The sequence below is a fragment of the Crinia signifera genome, chromosome 12 (assembly GCF_055691185.1).
Source record: "Crinia signifera chromosome 12, ASM5569118v1, whole genome shotgun sequence".
NCBI classification, from domain to species: domain Eukaryota; kingdom Metazoa; phylum Chordata; class Amphibia; order Anura; family Myobatrachidae; genus Crinia; species Crinia signifera.
Window position 1 is genome coordinate 57578270 of NC_139228.1, and position 24274 is coordinate 57602543.

The following is a 24274-nucleotide window of genomic DNA, read 5'->3' on the forward strand; positions in this document are numbered from 1 at the left end:
TCGAGATAAAATAAACCAAATGGTTTAAGTTTATGCAGCTTGTGTGATTGGGCAGTAGACATCTTTATCCACATTTAATTAAACTCCCAGCTCTGCAAAAGCCAACGGAGGATGAAGTGCCAGCAAAAAAACAGCATCGGAAGAGGAAGATTCGGCAACGAGTGAGCAATCATCCTCCTGCAAACGTTTACGTAAAATAAAAAATGAAATGTATATACAAACTGAAATTATTTTGGGAAATAAATGTATTTACAGTATTAAAATACAAAAAGTATGCCTGGTGTCCGAGTCACACAGGTAGGAAACTTTCATGACCAACATTGCAGAACAAACCAAGTACCCAGGCAGCAGGGTGCATGCTGGATAAAAAACGCTCTCCAAACTGTAGAAAGATTTTTCGGTGAAAACGCAAGATTTGAGGAGAGGAGGAGGTACAGCTTCATGCAGCTCTCTCCATGCAGCTGCTCCCTGGAAAACAGAACGTAAAAAAAAACAAAAAAAAAAAAAACACAAGAAATAAAAAAAAAATTCCCCCACCATTTAAAAAAATTAAATCATACACAACTCTAGCCAGGCTGGTATCTAGGACCCCACCAGCCGTAGTTAGCAGACACTCACATACCATCATACAGAACAGTGGATAAACACAAGTTTGTGTTATAAAACACACATGTCATTAACTACCATATTGTGAAATGCAGGCAGTGCCGGGCTATCTGGACACTATATCAGCTTCAGATAAAAGTCATCAATTCTTTAAAAAACAAAAAAAACAAATGAAGGGTACAAATTTTAAAAAAGAGCCGGGTGATCCCAAAAGCCCAAATTGTAGGTAACTGAGCAGAACCCAAGAAGGGAAGTCATTGGGTCAGACCAGTTTTGAGAGCTGTATGGATAGGGGGATGTTACTTGTTTTTTCCAGGCCAATCATATGACAATTTATCAGCCCGTCACCGCCGGACACAGGCGAGCGATTAAAAACACAACAGTAGGGTCTATAAATTACATTCTACAACCAAGCACCAATTTATCCAAATGACCTAGGCAAATTAAAAAAAATAAAAATAAATCCGGATATTGCGTATCCCTCCCCCTTCCTCAAAATAAAAAACAGAGGGACTAAAAATGGGTTTCATAAACGCTACCTTAAATCACATCTACTGTTTGGTGCTACATGATTTCATTACAGCTATATACGGTACAGTTATACAAAGTGTGATAACATCTATAAAAAAAAAAAAAAAAAGTACAAATAAAAAAAAAATACAACCAAAATAAAAGATAGCAAACAAAACCTATTATAAAGATTTTTTTTTTCCTTTTGCAATTTTTTCGGGTTTGTTTTTGAATTTTTTTCTTCTTATTTTTTTTTATACATGAAAAATACTTTTGAAGTATGCATTTAGTACAGTAACTGTCCATTCTTTTAAAGAAAATCTACTGCAAGCAAAAAGTTATCACCCTCCAAAATGATTCACATAGCATTACTCAGCATAACCCCCCCTCCCCCCCCCAAAAAAAAAATAAGTGTACAATATGCACACTTGGAAATAAAAAAAAATCAAATTAAAAAAATCTTCCAGAAGAGGTGAGCGTCTGTATGTAAGTGTGGAAACTTCAGATGTCAGACTTGGTGACGGGAAGTCTTGCTGTAACACCCGGTCTCTCCTGCGGGGATGTTGCTGCGAAGGGGAGGAGGGTGGGGGGTATACACTTAACAAAAAACACTTGAAAACTGGATAACGGGGGTAAAAGAGCATCTTCAGCACGGACTTGTAATTGTGTTTCCCCTCCATTGCGTACTACAGTACTTTATCAAAAACAGGTCTCTTCGAGGAGTAGGCTTCTTTTAAAATGTATTCGTGGAAACCATATACAAAGGGCCGGCATATTGTCATCATACGCCTATAAAGATGCCACTTGGGGCGAGACGTCCTTCCATGTGTGCATTGTTACTGGTTGTTTTTGGCTTTAGCGTGTGTTAAAATATGAGATTTCAGGTTGGTTGACTGAGCAAATTTCTTATTACAGCCATCGAAAGGACAAACATAGGGCCGGTCCCCGGTGTGAATTCGCACGTGAGTGCGCAAATTGAAGTCCAATGAGAATCGCTTTCCGCAGCCTTCAAATGTACACTGGAACACAAGACAGTACAAGAAGCCATTACACACCTGTATGGGTCATCGCAACGTGAAACCTGTCACCTACACCTAAGTCTCGGTATAAATACGGGAGAGATCACAGCTCAGTTACCGCGAGTCCTAAAGCCAGGAACGAAATGACAATGGCCTGCTCGCATTCTCATTTGTTCAACACAACAACGTAGACAAGAAAGAATACAAAGATTGTACAATCATATCTGGGCCCAGAATTAAAAATCAAGCACAATTTCTAAAAGGCAGAAAAAAAGTAATACGACATTAGTACCATTAATAAAGACAAGTGTAGGACAAAAAGGGGATGGAAGGGGGGGATGCTTGCAAAATCAATAGAAGCAATCTGGTCTCCAATCACATTGTAGATGGGAAACATGCGCATGCACACATGGTATCCTCAAAACTGCAGTGTTCACTATATAAAGCCAATAGACCATTTCACTAACTCCTGGAACAGTAAAAGATCACCCAGCAGAATCAGGTAATGGGCCACAAGATGATGCCAAATAGCCCTATGCTAAAAGTTTCTCCACTCCATTTTTCATGTGTCTTCGTGTCAGGTGAAGGCATCCAGTGCTGGATTGTAATCGGGGCCTGAAAGCTCCGATACCATCAGCTCTGTGGGCGGCAATAAGCATGTATAATCCCAGTGTAGTAGTAATAAGTTTCCCTGTAACTCTTTATTACAGTAGCACCTGGCCATGTAGAGACCTACAATGCTACTTTTGGAAGTCAAGACGATGTTAAGGATGAGGAGGAAGATGAGCGAGAAGTGTCACATTTGTTCAATGTCATCTCACTGAGATACTTCTGTTATCTCCCAGCACAAGACCTACATAAATGAGAAAGCCTCCCGCCAAAGTGTTGGCTGGCTCTATATGGAACTCAAGCTTAGCCACCACACTACATGAAGTAACCGCCAAACATTAAAGTCTCAATATCACTTTTCTACGCAGACATAAATCCTCACACAAGCGTGTCTAATGGCACCCACTGGGCAAGCGCTAAAGGCCACTGAGCCACAGTGTGACCGTGGTAGGTGTATCATGACCATACATAACAAGGGTTTTACCAGCAGCGCAGCTTAGATACCAAATCGTTCAAGGATGAAGAACGATGCAGGAAGGGAAACGAATGGCGTTTCCACAAAAACGCGATACTACAAAACCAATAAAATGCAGTTGCTGGGATAAAACGCGATACTACAAAACCAATAAAATGCAGTTGCTGGGATAAAACGCGATACTACAAAACCAATAAAATGCAGTTGCTGGGATTTTTACACCAGTGACATCACCAACAAAGGTCCCTGAGGATGAGTATTACACTTCTACTGTCCCCTGTAAGCAGCCCAAATGCTGCTAGGGTCACAATGGAAGATTTTCTGCTACGTCTGTAAATCAATGGCAGTTTATTTGATTTAATCCCTAGGTAATAAAAATGATGGAAGGGGGGAAAACTGTCCCAACCCAAGCACCGCATCTATACAATCCTAATGCAGTGGCCGCAGTACACCCCAATGCACCTTAGTACATCAATGCGCTAAATATGGACATTAGAAAACCACATGAGGGTGAGACATGAGGCACGAGGCAGCGCAGGGACGGATACATACCTGAAATGGCTTCTCGCCAGTATGAACTAGCTGATGTCTCTTAAGTTTTGAGCTTTCAACAAAGGCTTTTCCACATTCCGCACATACGTGTACCCGTGGACCATGTGTGTGTAAGTGTTTCCGCATTGCAGAGTTATCCCTGAACATCTTGGTACATCCCTGAAAGACAAAACAAGCAGTTCATGGTTACAAGGAGCGTATGGGTGGTCAGTTTGTACTACCTTATACAGATGGGACCACAAAGAAAAAACTAAGATTATTTGCTATAAGGCCAATGCCCCTTATTCTGGTTCACTCGCAAAGGCACATTCCTTCTCAAATGGACAAAACCATGTGCACTGCAGGTGGGGCAGATGTAATGTGTGCAGAGAAAACTAGATTTCAGTGAGGTTTTACTTCAAAGCGAGATCTATAATGCAGTGTAAAAATAAATCAGTCAGTATTTTCCCTGCACAGCAAAAATAACTCACCCAAATCTAAATCTCTCTGCACTTTACATCTGCCCCACCTGCAGTGCACATGGTTTTGTTTATTTGAGAAATAAATTTTCCTTTGCGAGTGAACCAGAATAAGGGCCAATGTCTAAGCAGAAGTCAGTGCTGAAGGACGCCCAGTCTTCTCCCATTGCTGCAATTAAGACATTTAAAGGAATTTGGGCTGTACCCCGTCATGTCCTATCTGTGTTTAATGCAGGATGTCAGTGTAAGAAACCCCCAACTGACTGCACTGTCCCAGACGCCTGCCGCCAGGCATTTACTAAAGTTGAGATGCTGCTTATGGCAAACAAACAGATACTTACTATTATCTTCTAGAAGGTCGATAATGGATCAGTAAAACCTGATTGGCTAATAGCAGCCTATAGATAAGTCTCTCTCCGCAATCTCAGTGCCGGGAGAGCGGGTAAAGGCTCAGAATTTGTTCCCTTACACACAGATGCCCTGCTAAAGAGCAGTCAGGTTTACCAGCCATTACACCCGTTTTGACCCAGTGCGGGGTAAATGAATTGTTTGCAGCACCCTTGCTGGGCACCTAAACAATTCAATTGTTACCCTGTTTGGGTGCATATTAGCAGTTTGCGCAGTGGTTTGTGGCACATAAATAGTAATGGAGGCCGCAACTGGAGCCACAATTAAAACTTGGCACCAATGGATTCAACCAACATATATTCGCAGTAAGAATGGGAAAATGGAGACCTGGCGATTACATCATACTGAAAATGTATATGGGTACCCCATACAAGAATGGCGATGCCCGAGCCAGACAGACACTCACCTTGTGAGGGCAGGCAATCGTTCTCGGAGCGTCATCTTCTTTGATCTTTCGAGGTTTCATTCTAAGAAAAAGCACAAAGCGGGTGTGACCAATGTACAATAGACACCCGCCAAGACAAGGGTCCGAATACGTGATACAATCTAAAGCAGGGCTCGACAAACCCCGGGCGACAGGTTGCCACGGCGACCAGATTCTGCTTCCTGGCGACCAGATTTTTGTGGGGAGGAAGCAGAATCTGGTCATGGCCAGGTGCATGGCAGAGCAGGTCCGCCGCGGCTATTTGTCCGATAGAGCCGGCATCGCGGTACCGCAGCAGCAACTCCGGCTGCCGGCGCTGTCAGAGCCCAGTCTCCCCTGCACACAGAGGCAGCTCCAGCTCCTCCTCCGGGTGGATATGCACCTGGCTGCCGCTGTCAGAGCCTGGCCTCCCCCGGACACCGCAGCAGCAGCTCCGGGTGTAACTGGCCACTGCCACTAACCCCCACCTGCTGTCAGACTATGGCATGGCAACAAGCAGTTTAACCCCTTGGCAACAAGCAGTTTAACCCCTTGGCATCGAGCAGGTTAATCCCTGACAGAACATGGTAACCCCAGAGCAACAAGCATATTGGCCCTTGGCAGAGCATCTTAACCCCATTGGAAATGAGTATGTTAACCCCCTGGCGTCAAGCATGAAACCCATAGCAACGAGCATGTAGGTATAAGCAGAGCTTATGTGGCATAATATGTAATTACGGCATGTGGTATTATATGTAATGAGCATGACAATATTTGGTGTAATGGTCATTACGGCCCATGGTATATGTAATAGACGGGTTTTTTTAGGGGCGCACCTTAGGCGCGCACTAACCCTATTCGTTTATCTAGCTCCTACATTTTCATCCTGGCTCCTAGATTTTAAAAGAAGAGGAGAAAGGCTGTATAGGGGAACGCACAAATTATTAAAACGTAACTTTTATTTGGTATGTATTAAGATGCCCTATATCCACATCGAGGGCACTTCATGAATAGCGAAAATAATGAAGAGGTTAAAAAATTACATATATTACACAGACAAAGTAAGTGATGGAAGGATAAAGAGTTTGTGTGTTAAAAACACATTTGTTAGTTAGGGAGCGATGTTATAGGATAGACTTAAGGATAGATGAGATCCTTTATTTGAGGATCAGTTCATTAAGCCATATATTTGGCAAATAACAATGGAGAAGTATATATTGACAATGGGTGGTTTATATTGCAGTCAGGACCAAAATTGTCCACTTGTGATGGGTAAGTCACTCTCACTGGTTACCCAATCACAGGTGGTGGCAAATTAGTGTATTTCGTGTGTTTGTACTTGTAGATGGACACTTCTTGTGAAGGGTGACCCCCTCTCACTGGTTCACCCCTCACAAAGGAGGCGGGTTAGAATAACACTCCTCAAATATTCGGAGGTGTTTATATTAAATTCTCTGTCGGGTAGTACTTAATTGCAGTACCCCGTTAGTGCCTTTTATGATTTTAATACACAGAAAAGAGAAGAATTTTCCCACACAATTGCCACCAATAGTAATGTATCACCACACTAGTATCTAGTGTTGTTTTTAGGTATGTCACTCTCACTGGCATTACCTATTAACACTGATAATTGGGTTATGTTACCCTGGAAGTGATAGCAGTAATGCCACTCTCACTGGCATTTCCTGCTAGTCCCAATAATCATGTACAGTATGATAATATACCAGTGTAGAAACACTAGAAATTATTGCACAGTTCAGTGTGAAATTCCTATATTACAGCAATTCAAGTGGTATTATTTACTGGCTTAGATTGCCCTCTAGTGGTTAAACCACATGAATTGTAGGCACACTACTGTTGCAACATTGTATTTAACAAGTGTACTGGATACATTTTCTGCTGCAATATCTTCTATTTCTCATAACTCTATCCACGTCCTATCTCATGCAATACATTTCATTTCTACCTATAACAATTATAAGGTAAGCTGAGAGGACTTGTCCCTATTCTGACAGATGCCGACGCAGCGTTTCGCTATTAAGCTTTTTCAAGGCCAGTGAATGTTGCAACAGTAGTGTGCCTACAATTCATGTGGTTTAACCACTAGAGGGCAATCTAAGCCAGTAAATAATACCACTTGAATTGCTGTAATATAGGAATTTCACACTGAACTGTGCAATAATTTCTAGTGTTTCTACACTGGTATATTATCATACTGTACATGATTATTGGGACTAGCAGGAAATGCCAGTGAGAGTGGCATTACTGCTATCACTTCCAGGGTAACATAACCCAATTATCAGTGTTAATAGGTAATGCCAGTGAGAGTGACATACCTAAAAACAACACTAGATACTAGTGTGGTGATACATTACTATTGGTGGCAATTGTGTGGGAAAATTCTTCTCTTTTCTGTGTATTAAAATCATAAAAGGCACTAACGGGGTACTGCAATTAAGTACTACCCGACAGAGAATTTAATATAAACACCTCCGAATATTTGAGGAGTGTTATTCTAACCCGCCTCCTTTGTGAGGGGTGAACCAGTGAGAGGGGGTCACCCTTCACAAGAAGTGTCCATCTACAAGTACAAACACACGAAATACACTAATTTGCCACCACCTGTGATTGGGTAACCAGTGAGAGTGACTTACCCATCACAAGTGGACAATTTTGGTCCTGACTGCAATATAAACCACCCATTGTCAATATATACTTCTCCATTGTTATTTGCCAAATATATGGCTTAATGAACTGATCCTCAAATAAAGGATCTCATCTATCCTTAAGTCTATCCTATAACATCGCTCCCTAACTAACAAATGTGTTTTTAACACACAAACTCTTTATCCTTCCATCACTTACTTTGTCTGTGTAATATATGTAATTTTTTAACCTCTTCATTATTTTCGCTATTCATGAAGTGCCCTCGATGTGGATATAGGGCATCTTAATACATACCAAATAAAAGTTACGTTTTAATAATTTGTGCGTTCCCCTATACAGCCTTTCTCCTCTTCTTTTAAAATCTAGGAGCCAGGATGAAAATGTAGGAGCTATTCATGAAGTGCCCTCGATGTGGATATAGGGCATCTTAATACATACCAAATAAAAGTTACGTTTTAATAATTTGTGCGTTCCCCTATACAGCCTTTCTCCTCTTCTTTTAAAATCTGTCTCTGTAGGGAACTGCACCCCCCACGCTGTGGATTCAATATCTGGGGGTCTCTTTTTCCATATTTTTGGACCAAAATCTTGAATAAGGTTGTGCGGGTATATACCCAACCCTGTAAAGGGTTAACCCAAACGTCCTAGATTTTAAAGAAATTTGTCAAGCCCTGATCTAAAGGGAAAGGTGAGAATTGCCAATGGCTTAGCGCATGCATTAAGTTCAACCCATCCCAGTGTTGAGAAACAAAAGATCTGCCCCTAATGTTGATTGAATTCCCACCATTGCATGTGGGCATTTGTGGCTTTAGAGTGTGAGCGATTAGGAAAAAAAAAAAATATATCAAAGGTTGTAAATCTGGTCTGACCAACTACCTAATACCTCTCACACGTATACATAACATGACTGCATACTTGAAGGTGTGTTCCACAGCTGTAGTAGGTGTTCAATGTATTAAATAAAAGGATAACTACCGTATTATACATAGGAAATGAGCACACCATACAGGCCACTCTGAAAATTACACTAAGTGAAAGTTTACAGGTTTATGTGCTCACATTATTTTCTTTCACTATTAAAAAATACTTTTGAAAATGTAAAAAAAAAGAAGAAAAAAGTGCAATGGACTTATAATATTAATCTCCACAGACTGTGGGACTTATTCTAATTCACTCTGACAAATTCCTTCTTAGATGGACAAAACCATGTGCACTGCAGGGGGGCAGATGTAAAATGTGCAGAGAGAATTAGATGTGGGCGAGTTATTTTGTTTCTGTGCAGGGTAAATACTGGCTGCTTTATTTTTACACTGCAATATAGATCTCACTTTGAAGTAAATCCCCCCCCCCACTCCAAATCTAATTCTCTCTGCACAAGTAACATGAACCAAAATAACCCCCTGTATTCGATAAGGATGCAGGTTGCACTTACTGTGCGCTTCTGTTTGAATAGAAATGCACTGAAAGTGCCCTTCTTAAATGGGCACTTAACCCAAGTTATCGTGCACTTCCAGCTAATTTACCACGCATAGGAAGGGGCCTATAACTGATCTGCTCCGGGCGTACGTTCTAGGCTACCAGCCCAACGTGTCCAGACAGAATGACTACAGCTGTATTCTCCCTCTAAACAATTAGAATTCTACAATAGTTATTACCTTGCAAACTCAGCCAGTTGCTTGGGATCAGACAGGTCGATGCCCGGTATACCTCCTGGGGGCAGTTTCTTTCCGGTCATGTATTCCGAGTAGTCGGGTGGAGAGTTTTCACCGATAATCTGCTCTTCAACCACCGTTTCATGGTCAATATCTTTTTTGTCATCTGGAAAAAATAGCAAGTCAAGTTCTTTTAAAGTCACAAATAACATACATCTCTAATTGTCAAGTGGTGATGCTAAGGTGTAGGGGTCATTTCTCAATGAAGAGAATACAATGTTAATAAGCGCCGGCCACAGATTCTCCCTATGGGCCATATTCAGATCTGAGCTCAGTACAAGTTTGTTTGGAAAATGGGCAAAACCATGTGCACTGCAGGTGGGGCAGATCTAGCATGTATAGAGAGAGTTAAATTTGGGTGGGGTGTGTTGTAACTGAAATCTAAATTGCAGTGTAAAAATAATGCAGCCAGTATTTACCATGCACAGAAACAGAATAACTGACACAAATCTAACCCTCTCTATACATGTTACAACTGCCCCACCTGCAGCGCATATGGTTTTGCCCATTTACCAAACAAATTTGTACTGAGCTGAGATCTGTGAAGACTCCTGGAGGGAAGTTATCAATAAACAAATATTTTATATAATATACAGAGCTGTGACCCACTTGTGGCACCTTATAAATAAAATGTAATAATAATAATAATAATAATAATCTGTACAGGCCAAAAGTGCCCTTTAATACAAAATCCACCAATGCATCACCTCATATACGTGGCTATTACAATCACATTTCAAATCAATCATTCCATTCATCCAAATAAAAGACAATCTACCAAGCCAATTGTACTAGCATTATATGTTGGGATTATGGAAGGAAACTAAAGCACCTGGAAGAAATCCACGCAAGCTTTTGGCCTGAACCCTCCTTTACAGGGGCCATTTCTGGAATGGGAAGAGCACTGGCTCTGAGTAAAGGTGCCCCCACACTAGAACGATTTTTTGGCCGATTTCCGATAAATCGGCCGATATATTGTCCGATGTTTACCGATAATTAGTCGAAAATCAGACGATTTTGGTCCGTGGATCCCTTGCCAAATTCTCTGATCTTACTTGCTGCATAAAAGACCAGAAGATTTAACAAAAGATCCATAGGAGCGCACACAGGATCTTAAGAAAAATCTTTGGTAAAGATGTGCGCTTGCCTGAAATCTTTTGTCCAGGACAGGCAAAAGACTTGAAGGCTAATTTATGCGCACATCTTTCTAGTGTGTGGGCACCTTAAGTGAGCTATAGGAATGTGCTAACAGATGCATGGAAGATTTGGCATTTCCTATTTGGATTTAACCAACATTCCGTAAATAGATCTGATAAATGGGAAGATGGGTAGAGGCATGTGCACGGCATCTACGCACATTAACCGGAGAGCTTGGGGAAAGCCCAGGACTCTATAGGCGTCAGACACACCCACATCAGTGACTGGTAGGCTGGACTGGATGAGAATGTGACGTGTGTTATCAGCTTTAGCTCCCGTAAAGTGCCCAGGAACCAATACAATTGTTTTGGATGATTGAGGCTGCATTGATTACAGATCTTAGCTGGCACCCTTCATGTGAGCTGGTCGAGTATGGCGTATCAGCAGTAAGTCTGGCACTTAGCACAGCGACATCTAGCTCAATGGGATACAGTGCGGTTTCGGCATCGGCAAATGCATACATACTGTATATATACCAGCCACAACAAGCAGCGTAGGGAGGGGGGCAGCATGGCTCTCGCTAGTGAGGAGGCCCTCAATCGTCCTGCATGTACCGGTGACAGAGGAGGTCGCCGGTAACCAGCGGGAATGTGCATCGTTAGTGACATAGCGCATACACACTGTACGACATACTGATTCTGTTGTTCTGACCCCTTGGAAACTGCAATTATTCTCCCTCAGCTCACCGGACCATCTCATCTCCCTGCAAATGTCCTAAGAACCTCACATACACCCTCTTCCATTGACCCATTAGACACCCTTCACAGTCCGGCTTTCATGCCAAACACTCCAAAGAGACCGCACTGACTGAATAATTCAATGAAAATCAAGGGGGATTTAATGGATTAGAGCACTGCTGTAATTAATCGGCCCTCTTGGAGCAATTCAATGTAAAAGGAGAGTTATGGTAGACTTACCTTTGTTAACTCCCTTTCCTTGAAGTCCATGGGAACCACAGGGGACATCGGGGGTTGTAGGCGGATCCAGGGGGTCCGAGGCACCAATCAGCGAAGCTCTTAAAGATTTTACCCAGCATGCCCGGGCCCTCTCCCCTACAACCCCGCCTCCAGGCTACTGCCGCCAGTTTTTGGTAACAAGCCGAGAGCAGGAAGCGGAGAAGAGAAGAGGACAGAGAACACATATGCCCAGAACTCATACATACATAGCATGAATATGGAATGGTCAGAACGGGTCACAGTATCAGAACATCACGTAAAGGTGAACCTCAGTGGCAAATTTAAAAGGGTGGGCGCCCTGTGGTTCCCATGGACTTCAAGGAAAGGGAGTTAACAAAGGTAAGTCTACCATAACTCTCCTTTTCCTTGTCAGGGTCCATGGGTCCCACAGGGGACATCGGGGATGTCACAAGCCGTAATTAAGGGAGGGAATTTGTCTGAGGAGTTAACAGAACCCGACGACCGAAGGAGGCATCCTGGGAGGCGAACGTGTCAAAGGCGTAGAACTTAATAAATGTCTGAACGGATGACCACGTTGCAGCCTTGCACAGCTGTTCGGCAGAAGCACCCCTGCTTGCTGCCCATGAAGGACCAACCGCTCTAGTAGAGTGTGCCTTGATAGCAACCGGAATGGGCCTGTTAGACAGAAGATATGCCTGGTGTATAGCCATGCGGATCCAGCGGGCAATAGTTTGTTTACCCGCTGGCCAACCCTTCTTGTGAAAGCCATATAACACAAAGAGGGACTCTGATTTCCTGACCGATTTAGTGCGGTCGATATAGATGGTCAGAGCTCTGACCACATCAAGCAGCTTTTCATCAGATGAAAGGTCATCTGAGGTGAATGCAGGTACCACGATTTCCTGGTTGACATGGAATTTTGTCACAACCTTGGGTAGGTGGGAAGACTTTGTCCGTAACACTGCCCTGTCACTGTGGAACACTAGGAAGGGTGATTTACACGATAGTGCGGATAGATCCGACACTCTGCGTGCGGAGGCAATGGCCAGGAGGAAGACAGTTTTGACTGTCAGCCATTTAAGCTCCACTGATGAAAGTGGTTCAAACGGTGGTTTGGTTAAAGCTTGAAGCACTAAAGATAAATCCCACGGGTTCGTGGGAGGGACAAAGGGAGGCTGTATGTGTACCACTCCCTGTAAAAATGTGCGAATGTCAGGTAAGAATGCAATTTTTCTCTGAAACCATACTGAAAGGGCTGAGATTTGGACCTTCAGGGAAGCCAATCTAAGACCTAAGTCCAATCCATTTTGAAGGAAGGCCAATATCCTGGCTGTTTTGAAAATCTTGGGATCATATTTATTAGAATTACACCAAGAAAAAAAGGAATGCCAAGTCCGGTAGTATATCTTTGAAGATGCTGGCTTGCGAGCCTGGATCATTGTCTTAGCCACCTTTTCAGAAAAGCCCTTGCTCTTTAATAGGGCCATTTCAAGAGCCACGCCGTCAAAGACAGGCGCTGAGGGTCTGGGTGAAGACATGGCCCCTGACTCAACAGATCTTGACGAAGAGGCAATGGCCAGGGGGGCTGGTGTGACAGTTGTTGTAGGTCCACGTACCAGTGTCTGCGTGGCCAGTCTGGTGCGATGAGAAGGAGGGTTCCTCCTTCTTGCCTGAACTTTCTGATCACCCTGGGGATCATGTTTATCGGAGGGAACGCGTATGGGAGGTGGAACTTCCACGGTACGGACAGAGCATCCGTGAAGTAGGCCTGAGGGTCCCTGGTCCTTGCCCCGAAGCATGGGACCTTGAAGTTGTGTCTGGACGCCATGAGGTCTACGTCTGGCGTGCCCCAGACTTGTGTCAGGCTGACAAACACCTCCGGGTGTAGGGACCACTCTCCCGGGTGGATATCCTGTCGGCTCAGGAAGTCCGCTTCCCAGTTCAGGACTCCTGGGATGAAGACTGCCGACAGGGCTAGGAGATGTTCCTCTGACCAGGTGAGGATCCTGGAGACCTCCCGGAGAGCGGCGACACTTCGTGTTCCTCCCTGGCGGTTTATGTATGCCACCGCCGTGGCGTTGTCCGACCTGATCTGAACTGGTTTCCCCTGTAACAGATCCTGAGACTGAAGAAGGGCATTGTAGGCTGCTCGAATCTCTAAGACATTGATGGATAATCGAGATTCTGGTTCGGTCCAGACGCCTTGCAAGGACCGGGATCCTACTACTGCCCCCCAGCCTCGCAGGCTGGCGTCTGAGGTTAGTACTATCCATTCTCTGAACCAGAATAGTCTCCCCTGGTTTAGGTGGTCCATCTGTTCCCACCACAGGAGCGAGTCTTTGACCTCCTGTGTTAGAGTGAGAAACGTCGACTTGACGTGTTGTGGTAGGCCATCCCATTTTGCCAGGACCAGGCCCTGGAGCGGACGGGAGTGGAACTGGGCCCATTCGACCATGTCGAATGTAGACACCATCCTCCCCAATATTTTCATGGCCCAGTGAACCGATACTCTTGGTTTCTGAGCAAAGATCTGGATTCTCTGTATTAAGTCCCTGGCCTTGTCGTTTGGAAGAAACAGACGCAGGGCTCTGGTGTCCAGTAAAGCTCCCAGATGCAACATTCTCTGGGAGGGGATCATGGAAGATTTCTCCCAGTTGAGGAGCCACCCGTGAGCCTGCAACACGGAGATCGTTATCTGCAAGTGGGATGTTAGGACCTCTGGTGACTTGGCTACAATCAACAGGTCGTCCAAGTAGGGGAAGACCCTGATCCCCTGCTTGTGTAGAAGTTCTGCCATTATAGCCATCACTTTTGTAAAGATCCTTGGCGCCGTTGCTAGGCCGAATGGGAGGGCCTGAAACTGGTAGTGGCTCCTCAGAATAGCAAAGCGCAGATACTTCTGGTGAGCCGGTAGGATGGGGATGTGGAGATATGCGTCTCTGATATCTAGAGAGACCATGAAGTCCCCCTCCTCTAGGGCCAAGATGATGGTCCTCAAGGTCTCCATCCTGAACTTTGTGACTTTTACCACCTTGTTTAGGGCTTTGAGGTTTAGAATGGGGCGGAACGTACCATTTGGTTTTGGCACCAGAAACAGGGTTGAGTAGAAGCCGAGGCCTCTCTGGTGCCCTGGCACGGGAACAATGACCTGCGACCGAAGTAAGGTCCGTAGGATGACCCTCATGTGTTCTGCTTTGCAAGGGTCCCTTGGGAGACCTGTGCAGAAGAACCGTCTTGGGGGGGGCTTTGAGAAGGATATGGCGTACCCCTGCGACACTACCTCCCTCACCCAGGCATCCTTTGTGGAGGATAGCCACTGGTGAGCGAAGTACAGGAGTCTGCCTCCCACTTGGGGGTCCGCCTGTGGGAGGCTGGCCTCGTCATGCGGAAGGCTTGTCGGCCTTGGGAGGGGCCTGTCTGGCGGCCCAAGGCTGCTTGGGCTTGGGTTTGCCAGCCTTATGAGCGGGGGAGGGTCTGGTATAGGACTGTCCTCTGGCCTTGCCTTGAGGGCGAAAGGGCCGAAAGGACTGGGTCCTAGGCCTTTGCGGTAGAGCCGTAGGGAGGCAGGCTGTCTTAGCTGACGCCAGGGAAGCCACAATTTTATTTAATTCCTCCCCAAACAGGTTTTCCCCTTTAAAAGGTAAGAGTTCCAGAGTCCTTTTGGATTCTAGGTCCGCCTTCCATGACCGAAGCCAGATAATCCGGCGTGCTAGCACTGAACTGGCGGAGGCCCTGGCAGCTAGAGTGCCTGCGTCCGACATAGCATCCATAATATATGTTGCTGCATGTTTGATGTGTTGCATACACAGCCTTGCATCCTCCGATGCAACTGGGGCCAACTCATCCTCTATCACTTGTAACCAAGGAGAAATGGCCTTTGCCGCCCAAGTGGCCGCAATTGTAGGCCTCTGAACTGCCCCTGTATAAGAAAAAGCTGCCTTAAGAGCGTTTTCCAGACGCCTATCTGTCTGGTCCTTCAGGGCTGACCCTGAAGCTACCGGGAGTACTGACGGTTTAACCAGTCTGGACACGTGCGCGTCCACTGTGGGAGGGATTTCCCATGGAGTACAGTCCTCTGGAGGGAGCGGGTATCTAGCCAACATCTTTTTAGATATGTTGGCTCTTTTCCCCAACGCCTCCCATTGATCTCTCCTGATTTCTGATAAATGATCAGAATGAGGGAACTGGGCTTTAACTACCTTTTGCTTTTTAAAGACGTCCCTGGTCTTGGCTGTGGGTTCAGGTTCATCTGCATCTGACAGAAGAACCTCCCGGATAGCATAAATAAGGCCTGCTATGTCAGGGGTCTCAGCCTGAGAAGCGGGAGTATCAGTAGGCATAGGGTCGTCCTGATCGTCATCAGGTATGATGTCATCCGCAGTATCAGGATCTGCATTATCGGGGTCATCCCCGCCATCGTCTGAGTCAACAGAACCATCCCTGGTTACCGGTAGTAACGGATTTATCAAGGATCTACTGGGTTGTGCCGCATGTGGCAGTAGCTTCTGCATAGCTGCCGTAGTCTGCTGCAAGGTCTGCACCGTGGTCGACAGAGCATCCACCCATGGAGGGGGGGGCTGTACTACAGGGGGTGCTACCGCATTAGGAAGACGATCCACCAGGGTGCCCAACAGTTGTTGAAAGGCTGCCCATGGTGGCTGGGGTGCCCCTGAGGGCTGGGGATGGTCAGGAGGTGTAAAGCAATTGACACATAGTCCATCCTGGATGACATCCATTCCAGACAGACCTGCAGCGCAGCCCTTGCAAGACAAGAGCAAGGGAGATTCTGTCTGGTTGCGCCCCCGTTTGGACATAGTGAGAACACTCCCAATAGGGGGTAAAGCAGTGCACAGTAGGTAACTCAGTAGAAGAGGACCTAGAGTGATCCACTGACAGTATGTGACCTCTGAGGTAAAAACCTCCTTAGAAGTAAAGTGGACAGTTTGAGAGAAAAACTGACAGAGGAAAAAGAAGTGCTAGCACAAAGTCACATACACACTATATTAGGCAATATAGATAAGCTAACACACCCTATATCAACCTCAGTACTCTATAGAGCAAAGGGGGAATGAGGGTGGCTGTGAAAGGTACTACTTAGCCTGTAGCCGGTTTCACAGGGGAGAGAGATGTGCCCGTCCTCTGAAGACCTGCGTGCTGCTGTAACGGCGCTGGTCCAAGAGAGGGGGGGCGGGCACAAACGGAGTCAGCTATGGACGGCAGATCTGCGAGGAGATTGGCGCCAAAGGTGGGGGAGGGACTGCAGGCCAAGCGCCACCTCCCCTTGCTGGACTTCCCCCACCGGAGCGTAAGAGCCAATTATAATGGGTCCCCCCCAGGCCCAGCCTGCCGCTCTGTCCCCGGTGGTCTAGTGGGATCCCTGGCCGAAGCGAGTGCCCACGCCAGCTACCGCGGGCGTCTCCCAGCGCGCCGCGGCAGGACCGCGATTTGTGCTTCCTTAGGAAGCCTTACCTGCTCCTGGTCCGGCCACGCTGTCAGGGGGGAGACGTCCGGCGGTGCTAGGCGCTGACGTCACCCCCGCCGTCTGCCTCAAGATGTTCTGAGGAGGTCGGCGCCGGGAGGAGTGAGACGCTCACTCCGCTGTCACTCACTGACAGCGGGGAGCGTGTTCTGCCGCGAAGCGGCTTCTCCCGCATAAGCGGCAGATTAAAACAAAAATAAAAATAAAGCTTCTTTTGGAATCACCTCAAAAAAAGGTGATTCCTGCTGAATACAGGTGCGTCTGCTTCCTGCAGGCACCAACAAAAAACTGGCGGCAGTAGCCTGGAGGCGGGGTTGTAGGGGAGAGGGCCCGGGCATGCTGGGTAAAATCTTTAAGAGCTTCGCTGATTGGTGCCTCGGACCCCCTGGATCCGCCTACAACCCCCGATGTCCCCTGTGGGACCCATGGACCCTGACAAGGAAAGACCTGGTTAGAGCCCCAGTGCTGAAACAGACATCTCGCACATTTCTGGCGCCTCCTCAGGAGATTGCAAGGAGTAACGTTTGGTGCCCGCAGCATTCGTAACAATTCAATTCGTCCTTTGGATGCACATTAACTAATACTGCCCTCAAAACAATTGAAACCCCCCCCCCCCCCCCTTTCCATGTTTTTGGGATATATAAATGTTTTATTTAACCATCTGTGCTTAAGCATGACTAAACATTAAAACCCGACCAGTTAATTGGCCTCAAGGACAGAGGTGCTCTACAGTGAGAGAGGACTATTTATAAGTGGAGAACACTGGAGACCATTGTCAGCCTAGCAGTGGACAAATCACCCAACAGTCCGACCATTCCATGCTCTGAGAATTACAGAGAAGCCAAAACCTACATCACGCTCTATGGGGAAATTCAATTCCAGACAGTGACGCCATGCACTGGTCAGCTTTGCTGTATTTTGTGTAATGTGAACGGATGGTTACATATTTAGACTTCTAGCTTGTATTATTATTAGCAATCCCCAGTAAATGACCAATGTGGCTGCATTTTCCTTGCTGGAAAGATGTACCAACTGGTGTAAAATAAATATCACTTCTTAATGCTCTTGTATTCAGATAGCTGTCCTGTGTCCGTGGTGTGATGGGACCAATTTTATGGAGAAGAATCCTCTCCAAGTAGCATGCAAGGTCTCCTGTACTATAATGTGCAAGTACCTGGACAAACACTGGTTAGCATCACTGCCTCACAGCGCTGAGGTCATGGGTTTGATTCCCACCATGGCTTGTTCTGTACAACCACTGTTGGTATATTATCCCCATGCTTGCGTGGGTTTCCTCCGGGTGCTCTGGTTTCCACCCACAACCCAAAGACATAATGCTAGGTTAATTGGCTCCAAAGAAATTAACTCTAAAATGTCTGTGTATGCATGTACATGTGGTAGGGAATATAGAAGCTCCACCAGGGCAGGGACTGAGGTGAGTGTTCAAATATTCTCTGTACAGTGCTACAGAATGTGTGTGCTATATAAATAACTGGTAATAAAATAGATAAGGATCTGACATATGGTCTGAGTCAACTCTATTAAGCAGTTTCCTATCCCCTGCTGCATCAGAAACCAGCTGTAGGTGGCAGCACTTGCAGTTTTATTGCATACTCTGGTGCATTGTATTGTATATGGGCTGTATGACATTTCCAGCAATTATTGCTGGTCATTGGTATGAATAAAATATAGAACACCACCATATGTGCTTCTAGCACAGTGTTGTCTGTATATCAGCACTGATATGCAAACCACACCTGTGCTAGAAACACCACAGCAAACAGCGACACCCCAGACAGGGAAGAGGAACTGCATGGGTTTTTAAATATGGCGGGTTCTAGAATGAACACTACACTATACACAGCTCAGGTAACCAGGTGCACCCCCTATACACACATCGCTCAGGTAACCAGGTGTACATACATACATACATACACACACACATCCCTCTGTACATACACCGCTCAGGTAACCAGGTGTACCCCCATACATACATACATACACCACCATTCCCTCTGTCTATGTACGGCGCTGCGGACACTTTATGGCGACTTATAAATAAACAAACTACTACCACACCGATTTTACGGCAACCGTTGGTCCGGAAACTTCTTTAATCTGGACACCTTGGGTGCCTGCCGGAAGTAATTATGGTTTGCTTTTTAGACAAAGTGGGTACTGTGGGAGGGCTTAGAAGTAGTTGAGAGGGCAGTGGGAGGGTATTGAGATGCAGGGGGTGGGGCACAGTGCTGGAACCGACGATGCCGAATAATGGGTGTTATATACACAGCTCAGGTAACCAGGTGCACCCCCTATAAACACACACACCCCCATTCCCTCTGTACATACACTATACACAGCTCAGGTAACCAGGTGCCCCCCCCTATATATACACACACACACACACACATCCCCTCTGTACCTACACAGCTCAGGAAACCAGGTGCACCCCCTGTATCCCTATATACACACACACACACATCCCCGTTCCCTCTGTACATACACAGCTCAGGTAACCAGGTGCACCCCCTGTACCCCTATACACACACACCCATTTCCTCTGTACCTACACAGCTCAGGTAACCAGGTGCACATATATATATATATATATATATATATATATATATATATATATATATATATATATATATATATATATATATATATATATATATATATATATATATATATACACACACACACACACACCATTCCATCTGTACATACACAGCTCATGTAACTGGATGCACCCCCTGTACATACATACACACACATATCCCCATTGCCTCTGTACATAAATTATTACACAGCTCAGGTAACCAGGGGCACCCCCTGTACACACACACACACAGCTCAGGTAACCAGGGGCACCCCCTGTACACACACACACACACACACACACACACACACACACATCCCCATTCCATCTGTACATACATTATACACAGCTCAGGTAACCAGGTGCACCCCCTGTACATACATACATACACACACATATCCCCATTGCCTCTGTACATAAATTATTACACAGCTCAGGTAACCAGGGGCACCCCCTGTACACACACACACACACACACATCCCCATTCCATCTGTACATACATTATACACAGCTCAGGTAACCAGGTGCACCCCTATACACACACACCCTCACCCCTGTACCCCTATACACACACACTCCCCGTTCTCTCTGTACATACACTATACACAGCTCAGGTAACCAGGTGCACCCCCTGTACCCCTATACACACACACTCCCCGTTCTCTCTGTACATACACTATACACAGCTCAGGTAACCAGGTGCACCCCCTGTACCCCTATACACACACACTCCCCGTTCTCTCTGTACATACACTATACACAGTTCAGGTAACCAGGTGCACCCCCTGTACACACATACACACACACACACACACATCCCCATTCCATCTGTACATACATTATACACAGCTCAGGTAACCATGTGCACCCCCTGTACATACATACACACACATATCCCCATTGCCTCTGTACATAAATTATTACACAGCTCAGGTAACCAGGGGCACCCCCTGTACACACACACACACACACACACACATCCCCATTCCATCTGTACATACACTATACACAGCTCAGGTAACCAGGTGCACCCCCTGTACCCACCCCCATTTCCTCTGTACATACACAGCTCAGGTAACCAGGTGCACCCCCTGTACCCCTACACACACACACTATACACAGATCAGGTAACCGGATGCACCCCTGTACCCCTATATACACACACACATATCACCATTGCCTCTGAACATACATTATACACAGCTCAGGTAACCAGGTGCACCCCCTGTACCCCTATACACACACACATCCCCATTCCATCTGTACATACATTATACACAGATCAGGTAACCAGGTGCACCCCCTGTACCCACACACACAGCTCAGGTAACCAGGTGTACCCCCTGTACCCCTATACACACATCCCAATTCCCTCTGTCTATGTACGGCGCTGGACACTTTATGTCACCTTATAATTAAACGAACTACTACTACATACACTATACACAGCTCAGGTAGCCTGGTGCACCCCCTGTACCCCTATACACACACATCCCCATTCCCTCTGTACATACGCTATACACAGCTCAGCTAACCAGGTGCACCCCCTGTACTAATATGGAGCATACCTCAAGACCTGAACCTGGTAGTTATACAGAGAAGGATGCAGGTCACACACAAGTCATGCACCCATACTATAATCTCCACAGTATGTATGCAATGTCATTATTACAAATTAACAACAGAATAGATATTTACAGCAACACAGTATATAGTATACAGCTCTTCCCAAATACACAGTAACACTGCACAACCTGACACTACAGTAATAACCCAATATCATGTCATATACCATTATATACACAGTGGCACAGCATACTCACTGCTATAATATCAAAATATTTGAATATATATACACCAAACTATATACTGCAGTTCCCTTATATACAGTGACAGACCTCATGTCCTATACCATTATATACACACACACGGCTATATACACTGTCAGTATATATAGTATGTACCCTATATACAGGGACATATGTCATGTGCTATACCATTATATACACTGTCAGTATATATAAAACGTCCCCTATATACAGGGACAGATCTCATGTGCTATACTATTATATATGCACACCAGGCTTTATACACTGTCAGTACATACTACCCTATATACAGTAACAGATTTCATTTCCTCTATACCATTATATATACACACAGCACTTCTCCTGTGACAGACCTGATGTCCTATACCATTATATATACACACTGTCAGTACATACAGCACGTCCCCTATATACAGTGACAGACCTCATGAGTATGTATGAGAATATAATTATATATATATATATATATATATATATATATATATATATATATATATATATATATATATATATTTTACACACACACACAGTATATACAGCACATTCCCTATACAGTGACAGACCTGCCATTAATTATACAATGTCAGTATATACAGCACTTCCCCTATATACAGTGACAGACCTCATGACCTATACCATTATATATACACATACATACACACTGTCAGTATATACAGCACTTCCCCTATATACAGTGACAGACCTCATGACCTATACCATTATATTTACACATACACACTGTCAGTATATACATCACTTCCCCTATATACACAGTGACAGACCTCATGACCTATACCATTATATATACATACACACTGTCAGTATGTACAGCACTCCCCCTATATACAGTGACAGACCTCATGACCTATACCATTATATTTACACATACACTGTCAGTATATACAGCACATATACAGTGAGACCTCATGTCCTATAACATTATACACACGCCAGGCTATATACACTGACACAGGTATCACTATATACTCTGTGCTGTCTTATACGCACACAATACACACACTGACAGCCAACTCTGGGGGCCCCCGAGTCACACACCCCTCAGACATGGGGTCCCCGGCGGGAGAGCTGAGGTAACAGATTGGGGGGGAGAGAACACACGGCCATGGCGGCGGCCGCCCCTCCCCCACCTTTAGTGCGCCACTGCGGCCTAGTCCCCGGGCCCTCACCCTCTGCCCCCCCTCTCTCCCTCCCCACCAGCGCCGCCATGTTCGGCCGCCATCTTCCCCCGGCGGCCCGCGCGCCATGTTTTCCTCGGGCCGCCATACTGGAGGATCAGGGAACATGGCGGCGCCCAGCGGCAGCAGCTCGGAGCGCGGGCCTCGGCCTCCCCGTTATCCCCTCTCCAGCACCCCGGGGTAGCGGCCTCACCTGACGCCCACATGGTGACTGAGAACTCGCCCTCCAGCGTCTTGATTTGCACCTGCTTCTGCTCCCATTTGCGGGCACTGGGCTCGGCCCCGCCGCCACCGCCGCTCAGGTAGCTCTTCTTGCCGCTCCGCTTTCCCCCTCCGCCGCCGCCCTTCTTGCCGCTGCGGCCGCCGCCCCCTCCGGAGCTCTTGCCGGCTACCGTCACCAGGGTCTGCTCGATGTAGTCGTCCTCCCCGGCCGGGGCCGGCACCGGGATGAGGATCTGGTCCTCGTAGCCGTCGTCCGCCCGCAAGTCCGAGTCATCGCCGCCCACCACCTCTTCCCGGGTCTGCACCAGGATCACCTCCTGGTGGTGGTGCGGGTCGTCCGGGTCCAGCGGCTGCAGCGCAATCATGGGCGGGTGGTGGTGGTGGTGCAGGTGCGGGTGCTGCGGCTCTTCGTCCTCGTCCTCCTCATCGTCGTCGTCCTCCTCCCCGCCGCCGCCGCCCACCACCGTCGTCTCGATAGTCTCCACCGGGATGGACTCCACCTCGATCTCGTGCAGCTCCACCAGCTCGGCCGGCATCTCTGAGCCGTCGGCGGCGATGTAGAGCGTGTCGCCCGATGCCATGGTGCGGTGGCTGGGCCCGCGTCTTCCCCCCCTCCCCGGTGCTCCGCTCCCCCTCCCGGGGGGCTGCTACTACCACCGCCGCCGCCTCCGGTGATTATCCCCCCCCGGTTATTATTCCTCCGCGTTCAACGCGAATCCCGACTCAGGGCAAAGCAAATCTCGCCGCCGCTCTCCGCTCCCGGCGTCATCTCGCGAGAGCAGACATTTCAACGGCCGCGCGGGGAGGAGGCGGCGGGCGGCATCCTGGCTCAGGGCAGAGGGAGGAGTTGGGTGGGGCCGGAGGCGGGGCCGAGCGGGCGAGCTGCTGATGACGGGAACTACCCTGGCCCCGCCTCCTCTATAGTCCTGAGACAGTAGTAGATAGAGTGGATCTGGCTGTACCATAGTGACAGATAGGAAATATACGGACAGTGGGAGTTCTATTGAAGATGGGATGTTGCCCATAGCAACCAATCAGATTAAATTTCTCATTTATTTAGCACCTTTCTAGCAGGTAATAGATATAATTTGATTGGTTGCTATGGGCAACATCCCATCGTCACTAGAACTCCTGTCTTAGTCAATTTTCCACCGGGTGTCATTTACTTAGGGGCCCATTTTTCATGTATCGCATGTACAATGGAATGTTACCACCCAGGATCGCATTGTAAAATGCAATCCTAGCGCTGGGTGTATCATCCCACTGAGATGTGCTGAGCCGCGCGCTGGGGGGGTCTGCGCATGTGCGGTTAGCCGACCCCTCTAACCGCACTGCCCTGGCAGCAGTGCTATGTGTAGCCCATAGACTACAATGGGGTAGCGCCACCTCAGAATTGCGATAGACAAGGGATACGA

At 46.6% G+C, this 24274-nt stretch overlaps 2 protein-coding genes across 6 annotated transcripts in view; one reads left to right on the forward strand and one right to left on the reverse strand.

Annotated features, from left to right (window-relative positions):
* Positions 1 to 23694, reverse strand: LOC146050549 (transcriptional repressor protein YY1-like). 5 transcript variants are annotated; one of them, XM_083167611.1, is made up of 5 exons: positions 22831 to 23694; positions 9363 to 9513; positions 5044 to 5104; positions 3772 to 3930; positions 1 to 468 (listed from the first exon to the last, which is right to left on the reverse strand). In XM_083167611.1, exons 1-5 carry the CDS (start codon positions 23438 to 23440, stop codon positions 250 to 252), a joined length of 1200 nt encoding a protein of 399 aa, XP_083023737.1. In that variant the 5' UTR covers positions 23441 to 23694; the 3' UTR covers positions 1 to 249. The 5 variants fall into 5 exon arrangements, with proteins under 5 accessions (XP_083023737.1, XP_083023736.1, XP_083023740.1 ...); XM_083167610.1 differs by having other exon boundaries at positions 9363 to 9525; positions 22831 to 23692; XM_083167614.1 differs by having other exon boundaries at positions 1 to 177; positions 9363 to 9525; positions 22831 to 23691.
* LOC146050551 (sphingolipid delta(4)-desaturase/C4-monooxygenase DES2-like) overlaps positions 22725 to 24274 on the forward strand; it is a 15004-nt gene continuing 13454 nt past the window's right edge. Inside the window, exon 1 of the mRNA XM_083167616.1 lies at positions 22725 to 22939. The gene's annotated coding sequence lies outside the window, so the exon portion shown is untranslated. The remainder of the gene's footprint in view (positions 22940 to 24274) is intronic.